The sequence below is a fragment of the Plectropomus leopardus genome, chromosome 4, assembly GCF_008729295.1.
Source record: "Plectropomus leopardus isolate mb chromosome 4, YSFRI_Pleo_2.0, whole genome shotgun sequence".
Lineage (NCBI taxonomy): Eukaryota > Metazoa > Chordata > Actinopteri > Perciformes > Serranidae > Plectropomus > Plectropomus leopardus.
Window position 1 is genome coordinate 32413272 of NC_056466.1, and position 24973 is coordinate 32438244.

Consider the following 24973-nt stretch of genomic DNA (forward strand, 5'->3'; position numbering starts at 1 on the left):
AACACTCAATTGCGAGATGACTGCGTTTCCATTGAGTGATACTATGCAACATCTCTCTCGATAACATTCCAATAACCATGGCGATGGATGTCCAAAACATTGGCCGGTTTACTTCTATTGCAGCCACTCAATAAAGCCAATCTAATATCGCTGTAATTTCTTTGTCTCACATAAGAGTTAACAAGATCCCGGTCTCTCCGTCCACACATACAGAGTCATGTTTTGTAGAATGTCATGTGATTTTGTTGTACTTTTTCTTCTTCTTTGGGTTTATTGGTGGTTGGTATCCATAAACTTGTGTAACCGCCATCCAGCATTACACATCATATGAGCTATAAAAGCGAAAAAAGTTTCCATTGCAGTTTTGCAAAACATGACTTTTTCAAATTGCCTGAAATACCACCTTGTGAGCATAAGAACATTTTATAAATGGGAGTTCTTTCAAAATTGACGTGTTTCCATTAGGCATATATTGTATTCGCAATTTCAATTTGCACAATTTGAGGGTTAATGGAAACCCGCCTACTGAAACATTTCCTTCTTTGGTGATATTCTCTCCAGTCCTTTGTAGTACTAGCTGATTTTTTTAAGGGATTCGTACGAGTGCGTGCCCCGGCAGTATTAGCTGTCATTAATTTGACTCTGTAGGTGTAATCTATAGCGATAAACTGAGGCTATGTGTAGTGTGGGAGCCATTTGTTATGTGGCTCTATTTTTAGAGCCGTGTGGCTGCAGAGGATGTGCCAAGCCACAGAGGCGGGTGGAGGCTGCTGACCCCTGACCACCTTCCTCTGAATGTTACAGTCGGAAACAACATATCAGTCACCCTGAGCGCCAAGCGTTCCCACCAGCAAGACTTACCCAGAATCCCCTGCAGAGCTCAGGCACTCAACAAGGCACAGAGCGGGGCAGCGTGTTAAATTTAGCACATACACTGTACGGTAACACTGCCTTAGTTGTCTTTGGTAAACATTCCTTAACAGGGCGACCTCTGACCCTTTGTTTGGATCTGTATTGTCTCCATGGCAACAGCACTCCAAATACAACTTGTGTCATCTCCTTAGTTGGTTTTGTCGCTTTTTGAGAGAGATTACAATTTTGACACCCTGGACTCTTCATGTCCGGATTCAAGGGATTTTTTAGGGAGATGAGTGATTGAGAGATATTTTTATTTCAGAAAGACGGAAAGATTTTATAGCCTGTCAGTAGGTTATGTATGTACACAGCTCTTTATCTGTCTGTAGTTTGCTGGACAATAGAAGTGCTGTGGTTTGCGTGCTAAGGTCACTAGCAGATCTCTGCTCTGTCCTTCCTCCGTGTTCCGGTTTGGCAGCCTCACAGTCCCCAAACATCCTTTATCCAAACCACACCTCCTCAGTGTCCCACACAGATAAAACACTTCATATTTCACTACTTTCTCTGTGTTTTATTTAGCTGAACATTGGGCTGAGTTCTCTCCCTCATTCCCGTCCTTGGTCAACAGTCAACACCATATGCAGCAGGCGTACTTCTGTTTGCCTACATTCCATCCACATATTTGGCTTAAAGACCGTAGTAGGCCATAATGAGTCAGTGAGCTATGAAACCAACCGCCATTCAGTCTGACGAGGGGTGCCAGTAGCGGCTCTGGTCATGGCCACGCCAGCCGCTTTGTGTGGTGTCATTGTCCCCAAGGTCACTTCTCTGCTGAGCACAGCTGTAACACGGGGACAAACACAGACCTGCTGTGGTTTAAAAAAAAAAAAGAGGGCAAGAAAAAAGAGAAGGCTTGTGTTTGGAACAGGATGTGGAAAATGAACTTCTCATCAACCCCCATAAGGAAATCTTGTTTTTCCTGTGGATTCAAGGCTGTAGCCGTTGCATAAAGCACTCCAAGAACTGGTGAGAGAAGGACATACTGAATACATATACATTCTTATTTTTTGGAGAGTCATCAGAAAACAATCCAAAACAAACCGGAGCACAAAGACAAAACATGCTATCATGAAATGTGTCCACATGTATCAGCTTGACTCAGTGTGCACACATTTTCTCAGAATTTAAGCTGTGATTAAAAGGGATACTTAGCTTATTGTCAACCAGCTTTGTATCAAAACAAGGTGGGTAATATGTGTAAATGAACTGTGGCAAACTTCCCTCTATCTTGCCAGTTTGTTTTTATTTAATATAAACATTGTGATTTGGACTATAGAAGCACATCAAGAGACAGACCCGCCTCTCTCTCTCAAACTCAGGCAAAAATGTGATCAAATGGTAAAAGTAAGCAGTGCTGATCCTATATAAACCAAGATCATTCTATCATATTACATATTTCTCACCGCAGTTGTTTCCAGAAACACGTTTTATTACCGCCTAACTGTTAAAGGAGATTGTCTGTTAACAGCCGGCTGTCACTGTATCAAGCGCAGTGCATTCTGGTAGTTGTAGGTTTTCTACCTCTGAAGAAAGTCCTTTTTCTTTGTTTTCTCTGGTCATGGAGCACCAATTTCAAAAGTATTGCATCTCTCTACTGCAGAGACAGCCGGGTTTTATTTGAGCATCCTCTTTATGTTAGTGAAAAACTTTACAGAATACATTTTCTTTTAAAGCATCTTTATGGAAGTCAGATCACATAAGTCTGTTTTTACACCCCTGCGCTCGATGGAAACTCTTTGTTTGTTTTTTTGACAAAATATTCCTCAATCACCTATATCACATCAGCGGAATCACCAACGTGATTTATTGGCTCCGTATGTTTTTTTACTTTCTCTTTTACTTAAATGGATCATAGTTTGTCATCCAACATAAAAACATCACTGTGCTGCTTTTGTTGCTAACGAGTGTTTGTTGGTAGTGTTGAAGGCACGCACTGAGTCAATGAAGCGTAACGCACATCCATTACATAAGGAGACAGTAAAAAGAGCAGGGAATAGTTGCAGGATGATGAAACTTGTTGACAGTAAATCTTAAGGATGACTGGATAATGCAGGCATCTGGAACAACCCCTGCAGCCCGCTGATAATGAAGCGCTGTAAATCATAGAACGTACAAACAAACTGGATGCACTCTCGGAACACACACACACACACACACACACACACACACACACACACACACACACACACACACTCGTAGGTGCTGAAACATGAGCACAGGAATTATTGTAAAACCAGGTGCAATTTTGGCAACACTCAGGCTTGTGGTTTGGGCTTTTAATTGTAACATTTGGCTTGAGCATGTGTTCACATTTTTGTGTTGAGTGTGTGTTTTCATTGATGTTTGGCTCGAAGTTACATTAGCTCAGCTAAATTACACCTGAGTGTCTGCCCAATTAATCATCTTTGCCCCTTTTAACTTTTAAGGGTGCAATTTTACTGTACTTCTGCTGGGTCAATCTAATTTATAGTCATTGGTTTTATATATATATATATATATATATATATATATATATATATATATATATATATTACCATAGCTCCACTAAACTGTAAACATACTGACTGATGCAGTTTTCTTTGTCACATCTAGCATTAAATAAGGTGTGGTCAGGGACATTGTCACTGTATTGCTGTCTTGAGGCAGCAGAAAGTGATTGCTCCATTGACCAACATAACCTGCTCTAAAGTCAGAATGACTCGGTAATTTCCTGCTAGTTAAAGATAATAAGATTCACCTTCTAAAAGAAACGTTGTCACTGCAGCATTAAGCCTCATCTATTAACTCACTAAAAGATGTCTCCAGGGGTGCGAAGCCACACCAATGTTTACTCTTGTTTTGCTTCTTTTCATCACTTCTTTTCTTTGTTGGCAAACGTGGTTTCTGGCTGGAAGCAGCTGATCGTGTTTACTGTGCCTCTAACCAGAGGCTGTACCCCTCGGGGCAGCTCTACCGCTTCATCCTGAGGGCTGACTTGAAGCTACAGTGCATTACTATGGCCTCTCGAGGTATAAGTGGTATAACAAGACAGGACAGACCGTGATTAGCTGGTTAGAATGCTTACCTCAGTTGATATCTCTGCACCATAATCAGAATTATGCTCATCACTCAAAAGATATAATTTATTAATCTTAACTTTTTACTCTTTTTAAAAGTAATCCATCTACTTTACTCATTACTACATGCCAACAGTAATCTGTTAAATTACTCATTATATTACTCTTCCGTTGCACCCCACAAAATGTGTAAATGCGACTTCTTTCCTCAGACTTTGCATGTGTGTCTCTGTGTGAATGTCAGGGTAACGTTGATCGCTGGTAGGTGCAGCGAAGGCTCGACGGCCTTCTTTTTTTTTAACCTGGGGGCTGTCTGTTACATGCGACCACTATTTTCCCAAGGATATGTCTGAAAGACCGAGAATCGATCATGGAGACATTTAGGCAATATTTAATATCCATCCACAAGCTTCATCAGGGCGGCTGTGGCAACTGGTCATCCTCTAATTCAGTTCAATCCCTCGCTCCTCCAGTCAGCATGTCAGAGTATCCTTGGACAAAATACTGAACCTCAATTGCTCCTGATAGCTGTGCCATCACTGTGTAAATGTGTATGAATGTATAAAAGCTGAGTAGCAGGAGATACCTTGTACGGTAGCCTTGGCCACCAGTGTATGAATGCATGTGTGAATGGGTGAATGTGACAACTACAAAAGTGCTATACAAGTGCAGGTCCATTCCATTCATTGTTGCTTAAAGCCTGCAGCTGTCCACTAGTAAAATCCAATTTTTGTTGTTTAGCCAGTGTAGGGCTACAGCCATCCTCTGTGATGCGAAGAGCTCATCCTGGATCGGGTGTGTTTCCTTGGGTTACACATTGTTGTTTTGTTGTAGTAGGTGTTTCAGGATGTTTGAAGGTGGTGGAGGCAGTGGAAGGAGTTTTAGTACATAGACATGTTTGCAAAATGACAAAACTGTTACTTCTTAACATACAGTTTATGATATTATATATTTTGGATGTGATAATCATGTAATGAAATTTACATATCTTCCATTGCCTAGAATGTGGCCTACTTATTAAAGCCGTTAGTTACGTTTATTTAGTAGCTAAATATCTTATTGTGGCATGTGAAGCTGTCCATGTGCACAATGTGTTTACAGTAAGGTAACCAGCATTCAGTGCTGACCAGCTTAAATGCATTACCCACATAAGTAGATAGTGAATGGTGTGCATTCTTGAGTAAATGTTACAAAACTGTGACCCAGCAGGGTCTTGCCCACTGCTCCTTCTGGTAAGTCAATAAGCTGGGTGTCTGCCGTATGTCGGCTGTGGGGCCACAGCAGTCTTCTACAGAGGACAGTCTAATCCCTCTGTGTTGTTAACCCACTCTCTGCTTTCTCCCAAAAATGTCAGCAGCTAATCCACAGGCTAGCATTGTTGATGCAGTTGGGATCATAAGACTTATCCCTATTAACTCTGCTCCATAAGCCACAAATTCAGCGTGGTGAGCGGGAACAGGTGACACATTCTGTCTCTTAATCAGAGAAATGAGACGAACATAAATTAAACAGTCCCATGTGTTCTTGTCATCCATTCCCAAACTTTGTAACCCAAATTTCTAAGACCACTTGTGGAGCTCCTTGGTCACATTATACAGGAAAACGTAGCCTGTTTTGGTTAAAAATAACCTGAAACAGGGGATGGATTGATAAATTAGTCACCTTTTTATGTGTGAGGTTCTTTATCTCTATCTGGATTTTAGTTTTTTGCATAAAGACAATTGAAACAGCAAGGAAAGGAGCAGTACATATATTCTCTGCTTATGAAAATCAATGCAATTATAAAAGGTTTTGGACTTCCTTTTTGAGCTTTATAAATCTATCTTGATACTATGACATTTTACATGTAACTATTGATGAATACCAATTTTTCTTCATGATAGCTCGGTCATCTTCCTCACTCACTGGAAAATTGGATATTCATGTAAACGCTTTTTTTTCCCAGCTCAGTGCGTGCACTAACAGAAAGCAAGACTAGACCTTGAGATTGCAAACCATAGCACCAGTCAGATCTCTGTTCAATCATATTGCAAATGTATGAGAGGAGTTTGCTCAGTAAGGCTGTATAAATAAACAGATACCAGTGACTGAGCCTCCAAGTTGTTGAAAAATAGCCAACCTGCCCTGAACTATAGCATACAGTGGTGAGTGAGAGCTTTATAATTTGTATCAGATCTCATTGCATTATGATATGCAGTATCTAACATGTGCAAGCAATTTTTGGGTGCACAGTTAGAGCCATAGAGTCTCATTGAGGACTTTGTCTGGGGGAAAAAAACCCATGGGCTGCATACAGTCATGCAGATACAGCTCATGTTTAGTGAAGTTAGACCTGAAGTTAGATATTTTAAAAAGTTTCCATCTCTTCACAAAGCAGCAGGTTGGTCTAAACTAACAGTGATCCAAGAAGTGGACTTTGGTAATGGCCAGTTAGTTTGCCTTTCGGGAGGAAGAGTCTCATGGTCAGACATGTTAAGTGTTCTCTCATCCGGTGATGGATTCCAAGGGCCAGTCAACAGTTCACAGTTTATGCTCCAGGGGCCCAGCACTAAATCCCACCAGACACCGCCTGAAACCAGAAGCCTGTTGCTTCAGCCTACTCTTGTAAACAAAGGCAAAAGTGTGTGTGTGTGTGTGTGTGTGTGTGTGTGTGTGTGTGTGTGTGTGTGTGTGTGTGTGTGTGTGTGTGTGTGTGTGTGCGTGCGCATCCACGTTTCTCACTCTTTCTCTCACGACTCAAGGTTGAATAAGAGAACAAGGCATCAGCTGGCAGTCTGAGAGAGTGTGTGTGTGTGTGTGAGTGTGTGTGTGTGTGCACAGTGTGTATGGTAAAATCATTAACCTCCTGACACAACTAAAGATGGAAAGTGCACCCATTCATGCTATAGATTTCACCAAGGCTTTTAGCGTCATACAAGATGTCAGAACTCGTTACAGAGACATGTTCAGATGTCACCAAATTTTATCCAGAGTTGTTTTCTTTTGAAATAGCTGCTAAATCCAACATCTGGACGCTAATATACATCTACTGCAGGAAATGTTCCAACGCATCATTACACCAAGTCATCGCATCACTTCCTGTTGACACACTTCAAGTGTGACATATGGAAACTATTAGAATGTAGAGAGGGGATGCGGGGGGAGAAAGCATGAGGGGTGGGTGGGGGGGGGGTGGACATTTCCTAAAGAAGAAGGCTAAATTGAAATTGTTTCCCACGTTTCCCTGCACACGTGCACTCAGGGGTCGACGGAGCATGGAGAATAAATTCTTTTATAAGTGCAGGGCAGAAAGAGCACATTCATGCCAGTCAAAAAACTGAAATGAGCTCCAGATAACATCTCAAAGGCGTATCCGTGCACCCACACACACATACACACACACACACACACAATATCCCTCTGCCGCCTATTATACACAGTTACCTTATACGTCTAGTGGCGGAGCCGCCAGCTTACCTGACCATAAGCCATCTGCACCAATTTAGCCCTTTGCGTTAAGTGGTGGAGAAAAAGGTTTGGGTTAGACTGAGCCCCCTAATCCTTGGCCAGCACAGACCATGGGTGGTCACACACACACACACTCTCAGTCACACACACATTGTGCAGCTGCAGTGCGGGTGGGGGGGGTGAGAGGGTGGCGGTGGGGCTAAGAGGCATGGTGGACCACTTGGATTTGTTGTGCAAGAGCCACATGCCAAAGGCTTGCTTAACATCTTTGACTGACACACACACATACGCACATACACACAGTTGTACACAATGTAGGGTCTATTAGAGAAAAACAAAATATTTGTTACTTCATCTGTGTGTCTAACCTCAGTGCTTTTTATTTGGGACAAACCTAAATATGTCTGTAGCACTGAGTATCAAAATCTGTCAAGTTAAAAGGTGACACCAAGTTTTTTAGCTTCATACTCTTCTCACATATACTTTGATTTGATAATTCCTTATTTAAAACTCCTCCACCAGTGAAGTGAATGAGTTAGAGGAAACTTATGCTGTGCAGTCAAACTTTATTCTAGAACATTATGACTCACAAACACAGAGACGTGTGTGCTGAATCTTCAGTGCAAAAATACCAAGAGTTAGAGGCTCCATTTTTAAGACCATGTAAACATTATATATCAACATTTTACCTCTACCATTACTACTGCTACTGTTACTACTCCTGTTACTACTGTTATCTCTACAGTATGTAGTAACTGCCTTATGTAGTATGTAGTGCCTGACAAATGTAGTATGCAATATTTGCCATATTTAGTATGTAATATGTGTTGTACACACAGAGTGTGGCTGAGGTGTTTATTCAGCTGCTATTATTAATACTTTTATTACATTACTAAATATAACTTGGCGGAGCAGGCACCCATCAACATTTCTTTGGGAAATTTTCTAGTTTAAAATCATTATTATCTTAAATTCTTGAGGGAGTCCCAAAATTAAAAAGAAATAATCAAAAGAAAGTTTTACAATGTCAGGCTGAATTTGGGTGAACTGTGTCAAATGATGAGCCAGACATAGAACACTGCCATTTAAATGGATGATAAGGCCATAGATGATTGATTGGTTTGAATGTTTCATTTATTGTAAATATTATATAGCTTTAATGATGAGCTTGAACGGCATGATGCACTTGGTGATACTGAGATGAAAAATAGGAGAAATTTAATGTTAATGTTAAAGGGGCTGTTCAGATCTTTTGTAGTAGGCTCGTAGTCAGTTATAGTTACATTCAGAAAAAGTCAGTCGACATGTCTACAGTGTGGAGAAGCAGGCTGGAGTGCTGCCACGGAAAATTGTTGTTACTAAAACTGAAATAGTGTATTTGTGTATAGTAAAACCCACTAAACTGAGCTTCCTGCTACAGTAATGACAATAATGACCCTACAGTGGTTAATCACGCAGGCACACATGCTTTGCAGGCCACTACACACACAGGGACATGTGTAAAGCAAACACATACCATAACCCCCGTGCCCCCCACACAGCCCATTTCCAGTAAATTAGTGGCAGTAAATGAGGCAGCTGACGCTTGTGTGCCGTGCAGCCTACAGCTCCCCAGTGGACACCTGACACGGCCCGCGCAACCTCACACTGGGACAACCTGCGCAGTGGCATGCCAGTGGGAGCGCAGGCAAACATCGGGAAAATATGCGACCGTGGTGCTGTGAAAACACTGGTACTTACTGGTACCCATTCATTCACATTCTTGTTCGGCTCTGTGCTCCCTCACATTTATTCAACTGTAATTGCTATTATGAGGGAAAACAGAGCATTGTGTGAAGGTGAGATTTACACTGTGTGTAAGTGACTTCATGGGTCATTGACAGGAACTCGTGGTGTGGTGTTTACACAATAGGAAGGTTCACACTGCTGAACTGAAATGTCTTGTTAGTACTAAGCAGAGACCCACACAGACCTCCCATACTGATTCAATTATTCAGGCTTTTCTTTCTGAGAGTGCGGAGTAACAGCAGATCATTACAAGTATAGAAATTTATTTTTTTAACACCACTGTGCCTCGATGTTAAGTAACAACCCTTTGGCACAAATCCACACTTGAAAAGATTCAGTGCTGTCTAACAATAACACTGTGTGATGATATATTCAATGTATCATAGTGGAATTAATGACTGATGCTATTCTGTATTCTTCTTATTGTCAACAAATCCTACAAAAACACTAAATCTGACATTCCATTAGTCCGTCTTGATGCTTTCCAACTTCCCAACTCTGTTTTTGGCCCCAAGCTCATTCATTCCTACTTCAAATGTAATACATAATGTTGCCAACCATACAGAACACTCATCATGCTGTCAACCATTGGTTTGTAGACTCCTGTTTTGAAGCCTTGAGTTCCAGTTTTACGGCTCCTGTTATCGAACCAGAAGTGACCATATTTAGACAAGAGGGTAGTAATAACGCTAGCTGCTAGCTTAGTTAGCGCGATGCATTTACAGATATGGTTGACTTTGACATTGCTAATGCTAATTTTCGTGAGTAAAAAACCGTCTTAAAAATATTGAAACAAAATGTGTTTTCCAGAAAAGTTGAATAACCGACCCCTTAGAACAGTGGTTCTTAGCTGGTCCAATCAGGGTCCAGATTTCTCCTTAGTTATTAGTTCAAGATTCACACATAAGATAAACTGCCAAATATTCAATTTCATTTTATAAAATGTAAGCAACACGTTGGCATGGAACACAAATAAATAAAATGTATTGCAAGAATAAACACAAATGGCACTTCCAAATAAAAGCTCTTTGCCAGGAATGTACTGCACTTCAAAATAAAGTGTGTTTTTTTTATTTTTCAAACTTTCACAAGCCACAAACATTCACAAGTCACTCATAGTCTATTCAGAATGGACCCACTTTTGGACCGTGACCCACCAGCTGGGAACCACTGCCTTAGGGGGTCTCTTAGCTAAACGGGACTTTTTTTTAGACGACCAAAATGTTACAATTAAGTTTCATGAAAGGTAGAAATACACACTGCCACTGTGACAACTTCTTACCTAAAGAAGTTGTCACAGTGGCAGCGATTTGTCAGCGGACAGCACCCACCTGTCAATAAAAGCAGGCATTCACTTAATTGTACGCAACTTTAAGGTTTAATAACATAACAACAGTGGAGTTATACAGATTTATCCTCTGTAGAGTTGTCATGAATGTTGAAATTAGAAATAGTGACCAAAACCGTTTTTTGTACCAGGCTGTGAACATGTTTATATCTGCTATACAGTTGGACATTTTAACTTTAGGGTCTATGGGGATTGACTCTTGGAGCCAGCTTCAAGTGGACATTAGAGAAACTGCAGTTTTTGGCACAAGCAGGATGCTGCTTGATTTAATTAAAACTGTGAAATTAAAATAAGACAGTAGTAATCTTTCAAATTAAACTGGGTGTAAAGGTGAATGTTAAGAAAAATAAAAAGAAGAAAATGCACGATATCTCACCTGTTTGCCAGCAGAGACGTTTTATGTAAATTGTAATAAACAAAAACTGAACAGCTTGTTAATGTTGTCTTGACAGAATCTCACACAGTGTTGTGCACTCAGGGGAATGCAGCGAGGTCACTGTTGTGGCTGAAAAAAAGCTGAACTAATATGACTCGAGTCCAACAGCTATAAAAGCAGTGAATATAAATCTCTCTCTGATTTCACCTCTCTGTTATTGTTCTGTTTGTGCCCGTGATTTAGTGACAGAGGAGTGAGTAGGAGTCTTTGGCTGCGGCTTCTCCCCGGTGTCTTTTTTAGGTCATTAATCAGCAATAAATTGTAAAGCTATTTGTCCACAGAGGAAATTGTATCCAACTTGTGTCTGAAAAGTGACCCATGAAGTGATTAAATGCCATTTTTGCCCACACATCATGCACAAATACATGTTCACACACTTACATACGCACACACACATATAGACACACCTCAGCAGGCATACCACAATGATGGACTTCTAGATTTGGATCTTATTTAAAGTTTGTCTGCAGAGGTTGCACAGAATGCTCATCCTGCGGCTTCTAAAAAATTCAAGAGAGACAGATTGGGACCAAGACAACACTTTATCCAGCGTGAATCAGCCGACACGTTCGCAAAAACAAACTGGTGTATGAGAGCAGGCATTGTGTTCACGCTCAGCAGACTGTGTCACGCCTGTGGTGGGAAAATATAACAGCCTTCTTGATATTTGAGAAGTGAAGGACCTGTAGTCACATTTTTGCTTGTTAATGATTGTATCTTTCTCATAAAAAAGTTCTATACAAGTCAGGGTGAATAATAATGAAAGTAAAGCTCTTATCATATATTTGGTTCTGTTCTCACAGAAGGTGACTCAAAGGAGGAATTCCCAAGAGCTTCAGAACTTAATCAGATTTGCAGTCACAGTGGATTTGGGGAAATAATGATTGTGTAGATTAGACTTCCTGTAACTGCTACGAGAAGTGTAAAAATTATTTTTATCATAATGCTAAGTAACAGAGCGGGTTGTCCTATAATCAGAAAGTAGGCCGTTCAGTTCCCGGCTCCTCCAGTCAACATGCTGAAGTATCCTTGGGCGAGATACTTGTACCGTAGCCAGTTATTGGTGGCGTAACTTTGTAATGACACACCATAGAAGAAAACAAGGCGCATGCACAAAGTGCAGCCATGACGTCACCGTACGCACAGGATCCGCGCAATGCCAGTTTACACAGAGACAGAGAGGGTGGCATTTTCAAGTATTACACTCTTGAAGTCAGTTTCAAAAGTTTGTGTTTTCAGGACCCCAAAATGCAGTTGTGATGTGAATGAAAGGCCAAACCGCAACAAAAAATTTAATGCAAGAACCATTGCCGTGTAAACGGACCCTTAGAATGATGACCAGTATGGCTCTGGCTGTCCTGAATCAGTTGTGTGAGCAGGTGCCAAAGGGTAAACAGGCTTTAAAGTAGTCACAGCAGGACATTGCTACATCACTTTAATTAGGCATGAGGGGAGAGAGTAAACATGGAGGAGGTCGACATTTATTTGTATGGAAATATAGGGAGGAAAGTAGATTTTTACATGTTTTGCACACCAATGGCAATGTGGACAAAGTGGATAACTCATATAGAGAATGTACCATTTTCTCCTTGTTCAGTCTGAGCTGTTCCAGAGGAGTATGGATTAACACTGGTCAGGGTGTGGAGGTCAGCCAAGGAACCTGAGGTCAAAAGTCAGAGGCTAGAAAGACCTCTGCATTCCAACTGACTGCTGCCCTCAACACACACACACACACGCACACACGCACACGCACACGCACACACACTGGTCTATTTTTACCAAAAACTCACTGTTGTTCCTGAAGTATTCTCTAAAACCCACAACAAAGCCAAAGAAGGAAGTAATACGTGTGCAGAATGATGACGATCTTCTAATGCTGCAAAATGTGATGCGATGTTATCAGTCATGTCTCTGCAGTACCTATGTGAGGGCTGGATCAACAGTGAATCAGAGAGAGCACGGTGTAGTTCAGACTTTAATGATGTGATATTTGTTAATAAGCCTCTGGCGGCTTCGTTATCTGCTCTGACCATTTATTACCACGTTTGCACAGCGGAGAAATATTCATCCAGTGTTTTAGAAACCATGTGCTTGGTGTGTCTGTGTATGGACAGTTTTTGTTTCTAATATTGTCTTATTGGTGTGTGCAGGAACACGTTACTGTAGCTGCACACTCCATTTAAGGACATAACAGAAAAAGGTGATATTGTTGATCATTTTGCATATAATAATGTGAAAGCTTATCGTTATCACACCCTGGGCCAACTCAATTTGACACAATTACACTCAAATACACAGATAAGACACACTATTTCATCTTGTGTAGATTCTGAAGTTCACACTTCAGAAGATGTCTATCGATTAGGAGGGAGAACATGCAAAGGAATTATAAATGTACCACACAACACAACATCATAACACTAAATTATAAATCTTATTTTGATATTTTCCATCAATAGTTTATTCGCACAACACAGTTCAGCTAATTGGGGGATGTTCCTGGATTAACATCCAACACTGCGTTCCTAGACCAACATTGCGTTTGACCAATCACAAACCTCCGATATCATCAGTGTGTTGCTACTGTGCTTCTTTCAAATTTCCTTTGTGCTTCTTTAGAGTTACGCTAATTAACAAAAGTTAGTGGGCTACAAGTGAAAAAAATCTTTGGGGAAACTGAACAAATAAGCTACTGCAAGATTAGTGAGTTGGCTTGCTAACTGGGCTATGCTAACTGCTAAGCTTGCCATATGCTTAAATATTAGTGATTTAGCCTTCTTACTATGTAGGCTATGCTAAAGAGTAAACTTCTAAATGGGACAGAATTTTGTTCACTAACGTTAGTGAGGATAATGTTATATTGCTGTTGGAACAACCTGTCATGAATACATTTTTCTCTCCTTTTTCTTGGAGCCTTTTGCATTTTCAAAATTTTTAGTATTAATTATTATTGCCACGTTGGATAATTTGTTTATTTTGATCCTGGACCATGATTGTCATGTTGATCTTGGATCAGTGTAAACAACTCAATCCAAGATCAACATGACAATCATGGTCCTGAATTAACACTTACACTTCAGTCTTGCAAAAAAAATAACTTTTGAATTAGCTTTAAAAAAGGAGTGAAAATGTCTTCATGACAGGTTGTTGCAACAGCAATATAATATTATCACCCTTAGCTTACCTTGTGAGAAAGCTAACTTGCTAATATTCTAACATATGGCAAGCTTAGCAGTTAGCATAGCCCAGTTAACAATCTAACTCGCTAATCTTGCAGTAGCTTACTTGTTAAGTGTTACCAAGGATTTTGTTCCATTATATTAACTTCAATTATAAAATCTAGCTTAGCACAAAGGGATTTTGAAAGAAGTACAGGAGCAGCACACTAATGATGTCAGAGAGCTGTGAATGGTTGATCCCAGTGGTGGTCCAGGTACGCAGATAGGCTCAGTAATATTCTTTAGCTCACCTTTGGCATCTGTGTAAAACCCATAATATCCCAAAATACAAGACATCATGGTTTTCTTTGTCACTAAGACTAAGTTGTCCATGCTGCCGTTTCACAGGTGTGTTTGATGTAACATACGGTATAAATCTGAATAATAATCCATCTACCATTCAACTATAATCTCTTGTCTCTTTTCTTTTCCAGAGCACCTCTACCATTCCTGAGACAGAAAAAGCTGGTGAGTCCATGCTTTTTTGTTGGATTTTCATGTTGACTTGTAGATCTGGTCTCTCAAAACTATAGGTTGGGTTTGTTAGATTTCTGTTTTGTTATTATGCCACATGCGCTTGTAAAAAGTTTCTGTCTGTAGTTAATCTGGTCTGATCTGTTGTCATGTGAGGAGATTCTGCAGTACAATCTCTGATTGATAGCCACGTTCAGTTCACAACACGGGGCGGCAGAGAAAGCAGGGAGGGGCTGAGTGGAGGAGGACAGGCTCTGCTTCTATGAGACACTGGATGCAAGTGCAGATAAGATACTAGACTCATCTACCAAACCATCAAGCCAGTCAGTCGCCTTCCCTGAGATAAAAGCCAGACTGTATGTCATGTCCGATGCCCAAAACTTTTGGCGTGTAGTTATTTACCTTTTGCCCTCATTTTTTACATACCTTCGTCATAAAATCAAAAAGATACTCCGGCATGTAAAACAACCAAGAACAGACAGTTAAATGCTTAAAATGTGTAAATCTATCCAAATGCACGCTGTCATACACATGCTTTTTGTCACAGGACATAGGTAGTAATTGTCGGCCTACAATTGTCGTCATCTGACTTCCCCCTGATGAATAGCCATCACAGTGTTGACACGCTGTGTCATTCCTTTCCACACTTCATTATGAATCGATCTTAAGCACAAATGAAAACTGCAGTGACTGGCCCCTCCGTCCTGGCTCCGACCTCTCTGTCAGCAGTCTGCCGGTAATGCACAGGGTCATCAGAAAAGTATGGATGGACAGCCCTCCTTTCAGACGGCCGGCAGGGGAGCAGTGTTCATTAAACACCCCCCTGTGTCGTCGGGCCGCTGGTAAACAATACCAGAGAGGTGGTTGGACGTGGGGACGAGGCTTTCATATTCCCCCCTGCTGTCTCCGAGCCCACTGGGAGTCCTTACTCACTCTCGCTCTGTCTCTCCCTCTAATTACCGCCCATTGCTGCAGACCTTTCATGGGAAATGTGCAGAAGCTGTCAGTGTGTGTGTGTGTGTGTGTGTGTGTGTGTGTGTGTGTGTGTGTGTGTGTGTATGTGCATTCTTGAGCACTACCTTTTGGCAATGGGCCCACTCTAAACTTTTTTTTTTTTTACAAGGAGGCTGAAGCTTGCAAAAAACTTCAAAGGGGTCAAATGTTCTTGGTCATTTTTCTTCATTTGAATCAGTCTGACTTCCTGTAAGCAGGTTATGTAACCTCCATCTCTGGGTCTGTGTGATGGAACCCAGGACCCTGGACGGGGGCGGGGTTATGATGGGAGCTGGCGGAGTTTTGGGGGACTTGATGGAGCACAAAGCCCAGTGTTCATTGTGACACTTCAAAGCCCCCTCTGTATCTCCACCATTGAAGCCCCTGGGAATGACACATTTGTGACAGTGTTACATCACACAATATGCCCCCAAGGCTCCTGCTGCACCGCCATGAAAGACAGCTCATTCATGGTTAATTTTACTATCGCCGTGACGACGGAAGCACACCAGTGATCAACAAGAAGCTTCCACAGCCAGCACTCTGTAACGGCTCAGTTGATGACCTCCCCGCGGCGCTGGGTGTACCTCGGTGAGCGGTCAGTGTCACGGCTTTTCTGTGCACAAAGAGGTTGTGTCCACATGCAGCAGATTTACAGCTGACAACCTGTTGTTTAGAAAGGTTGTTTATGGGGCTGCTGTGACGCTGCAGAGCCTGAGCCAGAGCTCCATGGGGCCTACAGAGTGTTAGTGCACTGGAATGGCAATGACATAACTCATAGCGTACTATATACCATCTGGAGCTGATTAGGACTGTCATGCTTTAGGGTTTGAATGGCGGTCCTTATCATCAGTTGGGTATGTTCTAGGAGATGGTGCATGTGATGTGATCAAAGATATGACGTGTATGTTATTGAAATTCAACTCAAGAGGCACTAAATGAGACGTAAAGAAAGCGCAAAAAAAAAATTTGCTCCATGCTGTCAGTCCACTGATTACCTCTATTTTCAAGCATTACGGATCACAGGTTATAGATTAAGGAGAAACACCTTTTACTTTTTTCTTAAAGCTGCAGTTGGTATTGGTATCATATTTGTTGAAACAGTTCATGAGACACATAGTCTTCTGATGGCATTTGCTAGAACTCACGATGGCTGAAGGAAAACAACCAACAGAGTTTAGGAGTTTCTAATCCAGTTTTCAATATGTGTCAATCACTGCTGTGAAACTATAAAACTAGAATGAATCAAAATTTCTTATTTCAAATATTTTCAGAAACATATTGTAGTGTACTGTTTAGCTGTAAAACGAGCATGTATGCTCTGCCCGGCGGGCAGTGCTTTGTTTTGCTTAAACTAATAATGGCATTTTAACTATAAATCCTTTGCTCAATGCCAGTGTGCCGAAGTAATCCCTTTGGGTTCCCTTTTTTTTGACTTCACATGATAAGTGGTTTTGCACAAGCTACAGGACGCAATTGAAATTAACGCAGCTTTTCAACATGGATGAGATGAACATAGGCGAGAGGCGAATGTGTAATGCCTTTTTTTACTTCACTCTTTCCCACCAGTGTTAGAGCTTGTCAACACCAGATTCCTGGCTCTAAGAATAGTCTTTTTTTTTCCTTGATTGTATCTGAGGTTAAAGGCACCATGATGCACCTTCCTGATCTAAATATAAACCAGTAGGAATTTATAAACTGAACACAATGATGTGCTTTCCAACCAGCAGCAGGGTTAAAGTTTGACCTGGACTCACAGCCTCATAGTCTCCAGCACTTTGGCTGTAGGTGGAGGAAAGGAAAGCTGAGGAGAGAGGAAGTGGTTTAGCAGCCTCGGTGGTCCTGTAGGGGGAGGAGCTCTCTGTCACCAGGGAGTCAGTAGTTCCTGTGAATAACCTGTCTCATCATTTCTGTCTGTCTGGCTCTGCTTTTTGTTTCCTTCCAGTCACTGGTCTTCCCTTCTTGGAATTTCAGTGACCAATTCCAAATAATTCACACTGGTTACAGCTACATCCCAGTATTCGTCATCTTATTATTACATATTTTGAAAAGTCCCCTTTGTTGGTGTATCGGCTTGACTGTTCCTCACTTATCAAAAAAAAAATAAGGGGAAAAAACAATCAGTACCTAAAGGAAATAGTTATTTCAGAGTCACTTCAGACTAACTTACATTTAGACATTTTGGAAAGTACCTGTATGGAGGCAGGCCCAGCTGGTGATCAACTTAGCATAGCATAAAGACTGTTAACAGCTATCCTGCCATTGTCCAAAACAAAGCAAATATGTCTACCGACACATCTAAATTTTATTGATAAACACGTCTTTTTTTTTTATTCATACACAAACAGAAATGTTCTGCTGGCTTCAACTGCATATTTATCTAACAGTATTGATCTTCTCATCTAACTCTTGCCAATATAGAGCAAAAAAGATTATTTCCCAAACTGTTGAGTTGTTAGAAATATTTGCCATGTTTGACAGACTTGTTTACCAGAGTAAACAACTAACAAAGTCCTTTCAGCACAGATGGCGAATCCCTGTGCATCCACAGATCCTGTGATTAAGTTTTTGGCTCTAGCAGAACACATCTCCAGTCCTCTAAATGGACCAATTTCCACTTCGTTTCCACTTTCAGTCAGAGCAAGTCACAGTGATATTAGTTTCAGCTTTCACACTGAGGCTACATACATCCACACCAATACCACGTTCTACATCCACACGAGTGCTTTAGCACAACATCAGAAATAATCTCCACACGAACATGCCTTACAACACTTAAAATACACATCACATGACCATTCATGTACAGCAGAGTTGTTGCAAATTCCTCAAATAATATCTTGCCTCCTGCGCATATTGGTAATAGTAGCATGATGAAGATTTTAACTGCATAACATCTGCTACTTCAGACAACAAGGTCAGCATCGCCTGTAATGACACATGCTTAATTAGGCACTCTTAAGTCAAGGCAAATGGGCATGGCGAATCAGTAGGTGCTTTTACACAGAGATGGCGCTATAGGATCGCAACAAAGTCCCCCCTTTATATCGCCCTTCCACTTTTATACAGAACCAATCAACGGCGGCATCATTGTTGTCGTCACTGTTCTTCTTCTTTGTATTAGCCACTATGCTAACAGTTAATAGTCAAATCTCCCGTGGTGAGTTGCACACATAAACATGTTGGTCATGTCTTTCTGGATTTACATTATACACAGAGCTCGTTTTGGGGCTGTTACTACCTCCATTCATGGCTCAGAGGCGAGGCTACTCTGTCCCTTCTTTTCACGATCGGCCGTTTTATACAGAATGGTGAGGTGCCATAATGGCGTGATATTCACTTGAACAGGTACGTGTAAATACAGCTAGTGTGTGTTACCGCTAAGACCCAGGAAGTGAAAGTGGGTGTCTGCGTCTTTTTCAAAAGCCTCCATTTCTGGACACCCAGACTAAAAAGCACTCGTCAACAGTTAACCACAGAGGACATTTAGCAGTTAGCAGTGTCAGCACAGCTAGTGCTGCTAACATAGTTATTATGCTTAAAGAGTTTTCCAGCTCATAATGAAGCAGCTTACTCACCTGACCTGCGGGGGAGACCAGAAGATGGGCATAGAAGTGTTTCACCACAGGGACAGAGTTACCAGCTGAGTGCCAAAAGAGCAGCTCACACCCGAACTGGCTGGTGGACAGTGTGGCTGCAGAGGAATCAGTGGGGACTGAAAGCTGTGCAGCGGGCATGTTTCCACGTGTTAACACGGCTGGCCGCCTGTCTGATAGCATAAAGAAAATAAAACAAAAGTCAAGACATTTACATCACAAAACTTTAAGATCTCACTACTTCTAAATAGATGGTGCGTTGAAAAGCAGCAGCAATGGTTACTCAGTGGAGCAACAGACTAAAAGGACTCACCTCTTGTATTTCATGTATTTTTTTCCCCTTATAACCGGTTAGTTACCGGTTTAGGGTTGTTAGTCTATCAAAAGAAAATTAACCGAAACTGAAATCCCTATTTAAAACGCAAAAGTATTAGTGTGGGTGAAGCCTCAGTGACTTGCTTTCCTCTTTGTGACCTGTGCTACTTTCTTGCTTGCACCCTGCCGCAACTTGCCCTTTGAGGACACAGCTCTCATCTGAGAAGCTGCTTTGACAGATGTAATGAAGCTCCCTCCGCCTGGAGCAGAGTCAATAATAGCTCATGACTGATTTTTGTTTTCTGTAACTTGTTCCTGCTTTTTGATTGAGTCTGCCTCATCCCCCTTTTTTTTCTTTTTTTTTGCCACCCCTCCGTAAATAATATAGGAGTCGCTATGCTTGTGCAAGGTCACATTCCTGGCTTCCCCCATCAGTCTACGCCACCTCAACACCCCCCCCCCAGCCCCTCCTGTCCTCCCATTTGACACACTCTCACCCTGACTTCCTGTGTGGAGACTGGTACTGTAACATGCTGGAGCTCATTTATTTTTCACACCTCCAACTCAGCTGTGAATACATCTAGATGTGAGATCTGAACGGTTCCACTTGGCAAATAATTCTGCTTTTTTGTGCTTGATGTCACATGGATATACTTGATATTTTGGACATTCAATGGAAAAATGTAGATGTTTTACACAGTGTTTTGTTGTGGCCTTCTGTCTATTCAGACTTAATGTTGACATATCTTGACATCAAGTGTCCCCTCTTGTTTAAATAATACATTTCCTAAGACTGGAAAAGACATTTTCCCGTCTCCATTGTATTTTTAAAAAAGAGTTTTTTTGTTTGCGTCAAAGCTCAGAAACCTTATGCTCCTTTGAAAGTTTTGAGACTTCTTTCTTTGGAAATCCATCTCCCTGGCTCTGAACAGGAAACCACTGCATGAAGGGGAATTTACAACAGGAAGTCAGCTTGCTGAACTCCCAGTTACAACAACAAAAGTCTCCCCTATACTGAGGAAAGAAGCCTTTAGAGTCAATGTGTCATTATTCTTACTGTAGCTTTATTTATCAGCAGATTAGTATGTGTCTCATCACCCACTGTGCATGCAAAACATCTATCACTTTTTATAGAAAATAGGCCAACATGCTTTTCCTTTGTATATGGATCCTGACCAATGAGGAACTGTATGGATGGATGGATTATTTTATGGCAGTAGTTTACTTGAGACACATATATATATATATATACATACAGTATATATATATATATATATACATACAGAATATGAACAGGTTGTGGATTCTTGAATGATTTTACTTTTATTTTCTGCCAGATATGTCTTCAGTCTCTTGTGTCTTTGGCTTTTTTTTTTAAAAGCTAGGGATTTAAAAAAAAAACAAAAAAAACCCACCTCTTCAGGTAATGTCCTAGTTTTTTGTTGTTGTTTTTTTTTTTGTTTTAATTTGATTTTTTTTTCTAATTTTCAGGTAATTATCTTGTACTTTATTTTTAAAAAATGCTAGTTTTTTGGGTCATTTCTTCTTAAGTTACTCATGCTTTCTTTTCATGATTCTTAAAGAAATCAATCCAATTTGATTAGGTGTCTAAGGTTTAACTCTATCACCAGATAAGAATTTCAAATTTGGATGATTCTTCGAAACCTTGAATTTCATTCGATTACTTTTTTTTCAATATTTAGATCTTATAAAGACCTTTCTTCTGCAGTATTTGTACACCACAACTACAGTATGGTCATGGTTAGAAAAAGACCACTTTTATTTTCTGTTTGTTCTGTTGTGCTGGAGACATTGTTATTGGATGGATGAGGAACCTGAAAGCCATACCTGAAAAAAACCAAACAAACAAAAATGTAATTGATCAACCCCTAGTATATGTAGATACATGTAGGTTTTCTTAACAGTGATCAGCATAATTTTGCTTTATTTTACCACGAAAAGCTTTTCCCACAGTAGATCCCCTCTCCAAATAAGATGAAAGAACGTGTTGGAAGCCATTATCATTATCATTTCTAACTGGGTTTCATTACTGACCTGAACCTATGCTTCATCTGAAATGTCTCAGCCAGACTTTCATTTGGAACTGGAGGATTGTAAATCTGGCAGTGCTGATGGTGTGAGATGCCCACACCGTCCCCAGGCTAATGAATCAGTCCTGGCTCAGCAGGCTCTGTCACTCCTTGGCTGCTTTATTCCCCTCGTCTGGCAGTCGGGCAGGGGGATCGTCTAGAATAGACAGGACACTGAGACGTGGATTGTTTGAATAAACTATATATGGGACATTTTGTGTTTAGGGTTAGGTTTGGGCAGTATGTGATATTTCATACCTTCATACCTTCCTGAAATTTCACCAGGGGAATACCTTTATTTACCCTGACCCTCCCCCAACCCCGACAGCGAGTGTGCTACTTACTTTTAGCCTTTAAATTAATAGTTACACAATGGAAACGTACAAAATGTTAATAAAACCCCTTTTTCATTAATAAACCTTTTGAATTTTGCTCTCTCTCGATCACAGAAGACTTTCATGACTTATATGTCTCATTAACTTATAAACCACACTTTATCCAAACTCAAACAGAAACATAGTAATACTCACCCAAACTGTCATGGTTACTCTTGCTAGTAATCTACTTAGTAAGTCCACTGTTTCAACAGCCACTCAAACACTCCGGTTTGGTCGTAATAAATCTTTAATTCACCACAATTGCCGTTATTTCCCACGGTCTCCGCCTGCTGGCTGCCAGGTGTTTACAGTCCTGTAACTTCTCCCTCCACCACTAGGTGTCATGCTGTCTTTCAGCTCAGCTGCCTGTTCCACCAGTAGAGACCAGAGACTGAGCTATGGTGGTGCGTGCTGTGCACTACATACAGTAATTTTAATAGATAGAGGAGCGGCTGTATTCATGATGGTACTGAAAAAAAATTCCTTTGGGATTTCTAAATACCCCGGTGTAACATAAAACTGTGATACCACTAGTTTTGCAGCAATATAGCAGTTTAAAGGTATACCATGATATGGACATTGATGGTTATCATACCGTGTACATTTACTCATCTACGATATTGAAAAAAAAAACGTTTTCACCTTTATTTTATTTTTAGATTTCAAAAGGGTGACCTTTTAAATCTACTTCCATTAAGAAAAAATTGTTTTAAGTTTCAATTATAGTGATAACATGCTTGTTCAACCAAGTCTAACCTTCTGTTTTCATTCCTTTATGGGCCATCCTGACTGATAATAATAATAATAATAATAATAATAATAATAATAATAATAATGATAATAATAATAGTAATAATTCTTTAATACTGTGATACTGTAAAACCGTGATATTTTCTGAGACCGTTGTCATGCTGTGAAAATCTCATATTGTTGCACCCCGAGATACCGCCCAAGCCTATTTTGGGTGTCTGATTGACTGATATCTTACTGTAAGCATCATTTTAGCTCTTAAATTAACTGCCACATACAAACAAGGTGGGAAGGTATCAGATAGTCAGAGTGGAATTAAATGAAAGTTGGGCAGAGGGTGAGGGAGTGTATGTTTGATAGCAGACCTCCAGCAGATGGTCACATCAAAGGGTTTCGCACACAATCACATTCACACTCGGGCACACCCACACACACATGCTTCAGCGTACCGACACATTTTTGGCCGCGCTGTAAAGAATAGAGTATAGCAGCATTGTTTTTCACAGACATTTTGATAACAGACTCGCGTACTGTTTATATACACCGTTTGAAGTCCAGAAAGCCCCCAACCCCCGACCTCGTTTTTCACCTTCCCTGTCTTCATTTCTAGGCCAGTGTGTTGGCAGGTAGGCCTCTGCTGCTTCTGCTCTCTGGGGTTAGATATAGGTACACACTCCTGGCACGCTGCGCGCTTGTTTGACAGAGGGGGGCATTTGGCAAGACTTTCCTTCCTGAGGTGTGAGAACTCCATTGTTTCTCCCTCCTCCTCTCCTCCACCCTTCAGGACATTTTCCATCATATCCCAGTTACAGTCTGCGTGTTGCCCTCCTTATCACAGGTATACCACAGAGAGGGAAAGCTCACTGATATGTTGTGTGATACTGACCCAGATGGTTTGCATTTGCTCGCCTTGGAGTACACACACACTCCCACGCATGCAAGAAAACAAAATTTGATTCAGATGTGAGCGGAAACAGGTGTGCAAGGGAGGGAAAGTAAAAGAGGAGGATAAAAAGAATGTGATATTTTTATAGGATGTTTGCTTTTCCGTATCCCTTTCCTAATCCTCATTTACAGCATTGTTAAAGAGGTCATTCCACAATTGCAGCCTCAAGGGTCATGAAAAAGCAAAGACGCGGGAATGGGAATGTGAAGCCTTATCAGTCTCAGCAAACCTCCGGAAACCATAAAGTCAATTGGCCGCGATGAGCTCAGTGCTATCAGCAGGCTGCAATAAGCCAACGCTGGGTACATTACCTTCACTTGCTGGAGCAATCAGCACGATTGACTGATGTGAGTTTGTTGTGGAATGTAATGGATGGCAATGTGAACAGCTCGTACCGCTCACAGCTACACACACATATGAACTCATACAGACAGATAATGAGAAACCTGCCAATTTACACACATGTATGAGCATGATCAGTCTCAAATACACACAAGCAGTATGTTTAAGTTCAGTAAGTTTAACAAACTATCAAGTGAGTTTTCTGGCTACTTGAGGGCAGCGGAGCAAGCTGTAAACACAAGTTGACATATTATCACCTTATCAAGCTGACGTGTTGGCAAACAGCTGTCTAGCTAATCATCCAGCAGTCGTGGAGCAGCATTAGCATTTAGAGTTGTTTTTCTGCCCACCAAATGAATGTATGTCCAATATTTACTTTGTTTTTAGCTTGGATTTGATCTCCACCAATTCCTCCTCAAAGTACAATGGATTTACATATGCTTTACATCTGACAATATTTATCATGCAGAATCACACCTCCCAAATCCCAAATAGGTACATTTGGATTTCCGATACTGGAGTTTGTTTAACATAGTGTCATGCCTCCCATACACTAGGAGACTTTGAAAATGCTATACCACAATATAGATCCCTTTACAAGTGACGTTGGAAATGGCGTTGTTTGCCAGCCATCTATTTTTTTTTTGCCGATTAACTGTTATAGGTGTTTTTTTTTAACGTCAACCAATTAATTAATTAAAAAGTGCAAAGACATTTTCAGCATAACAGAAACTTTTACTTTGTAAAACCTCAGGGAGCTATTTTTATTTATTCTTTTCTTTTCTTTTTTTTCACTTTAATTTTCACTTGACTTAAAAAAAGAAGTTGCTGGGAACTTGCTGTATATGATGTTGAACATTTCAGTTTAGATTAAATGTTTTA

The 24973-nt window shown here is 40.8% G+C and overlaps 1 protein-coding gene across 1 annotated transcript in view; it reads left to right on the plus strand.

Annotated features, from left to right (window-relative positions):
* The window catches only part of dlc1 (DLC1 Rho GTPase activating protein), a 113640-nt gene that overhangs the window by 17879 nt on the left and 70788 nt on the right, over positions 1 to 24973 (plus strand). Inside the window, exon 5 of the mRNA XM_042484897.1 lies at positions 14643 to 14676. Within this exon, the coding sequence (XP_042340831.1) occupies positions 14643 to 14676 (34 nt within the window). The remainder of the gene's footprint in view (positions 1 to 14642; positions 14677 to 24973) is intronic.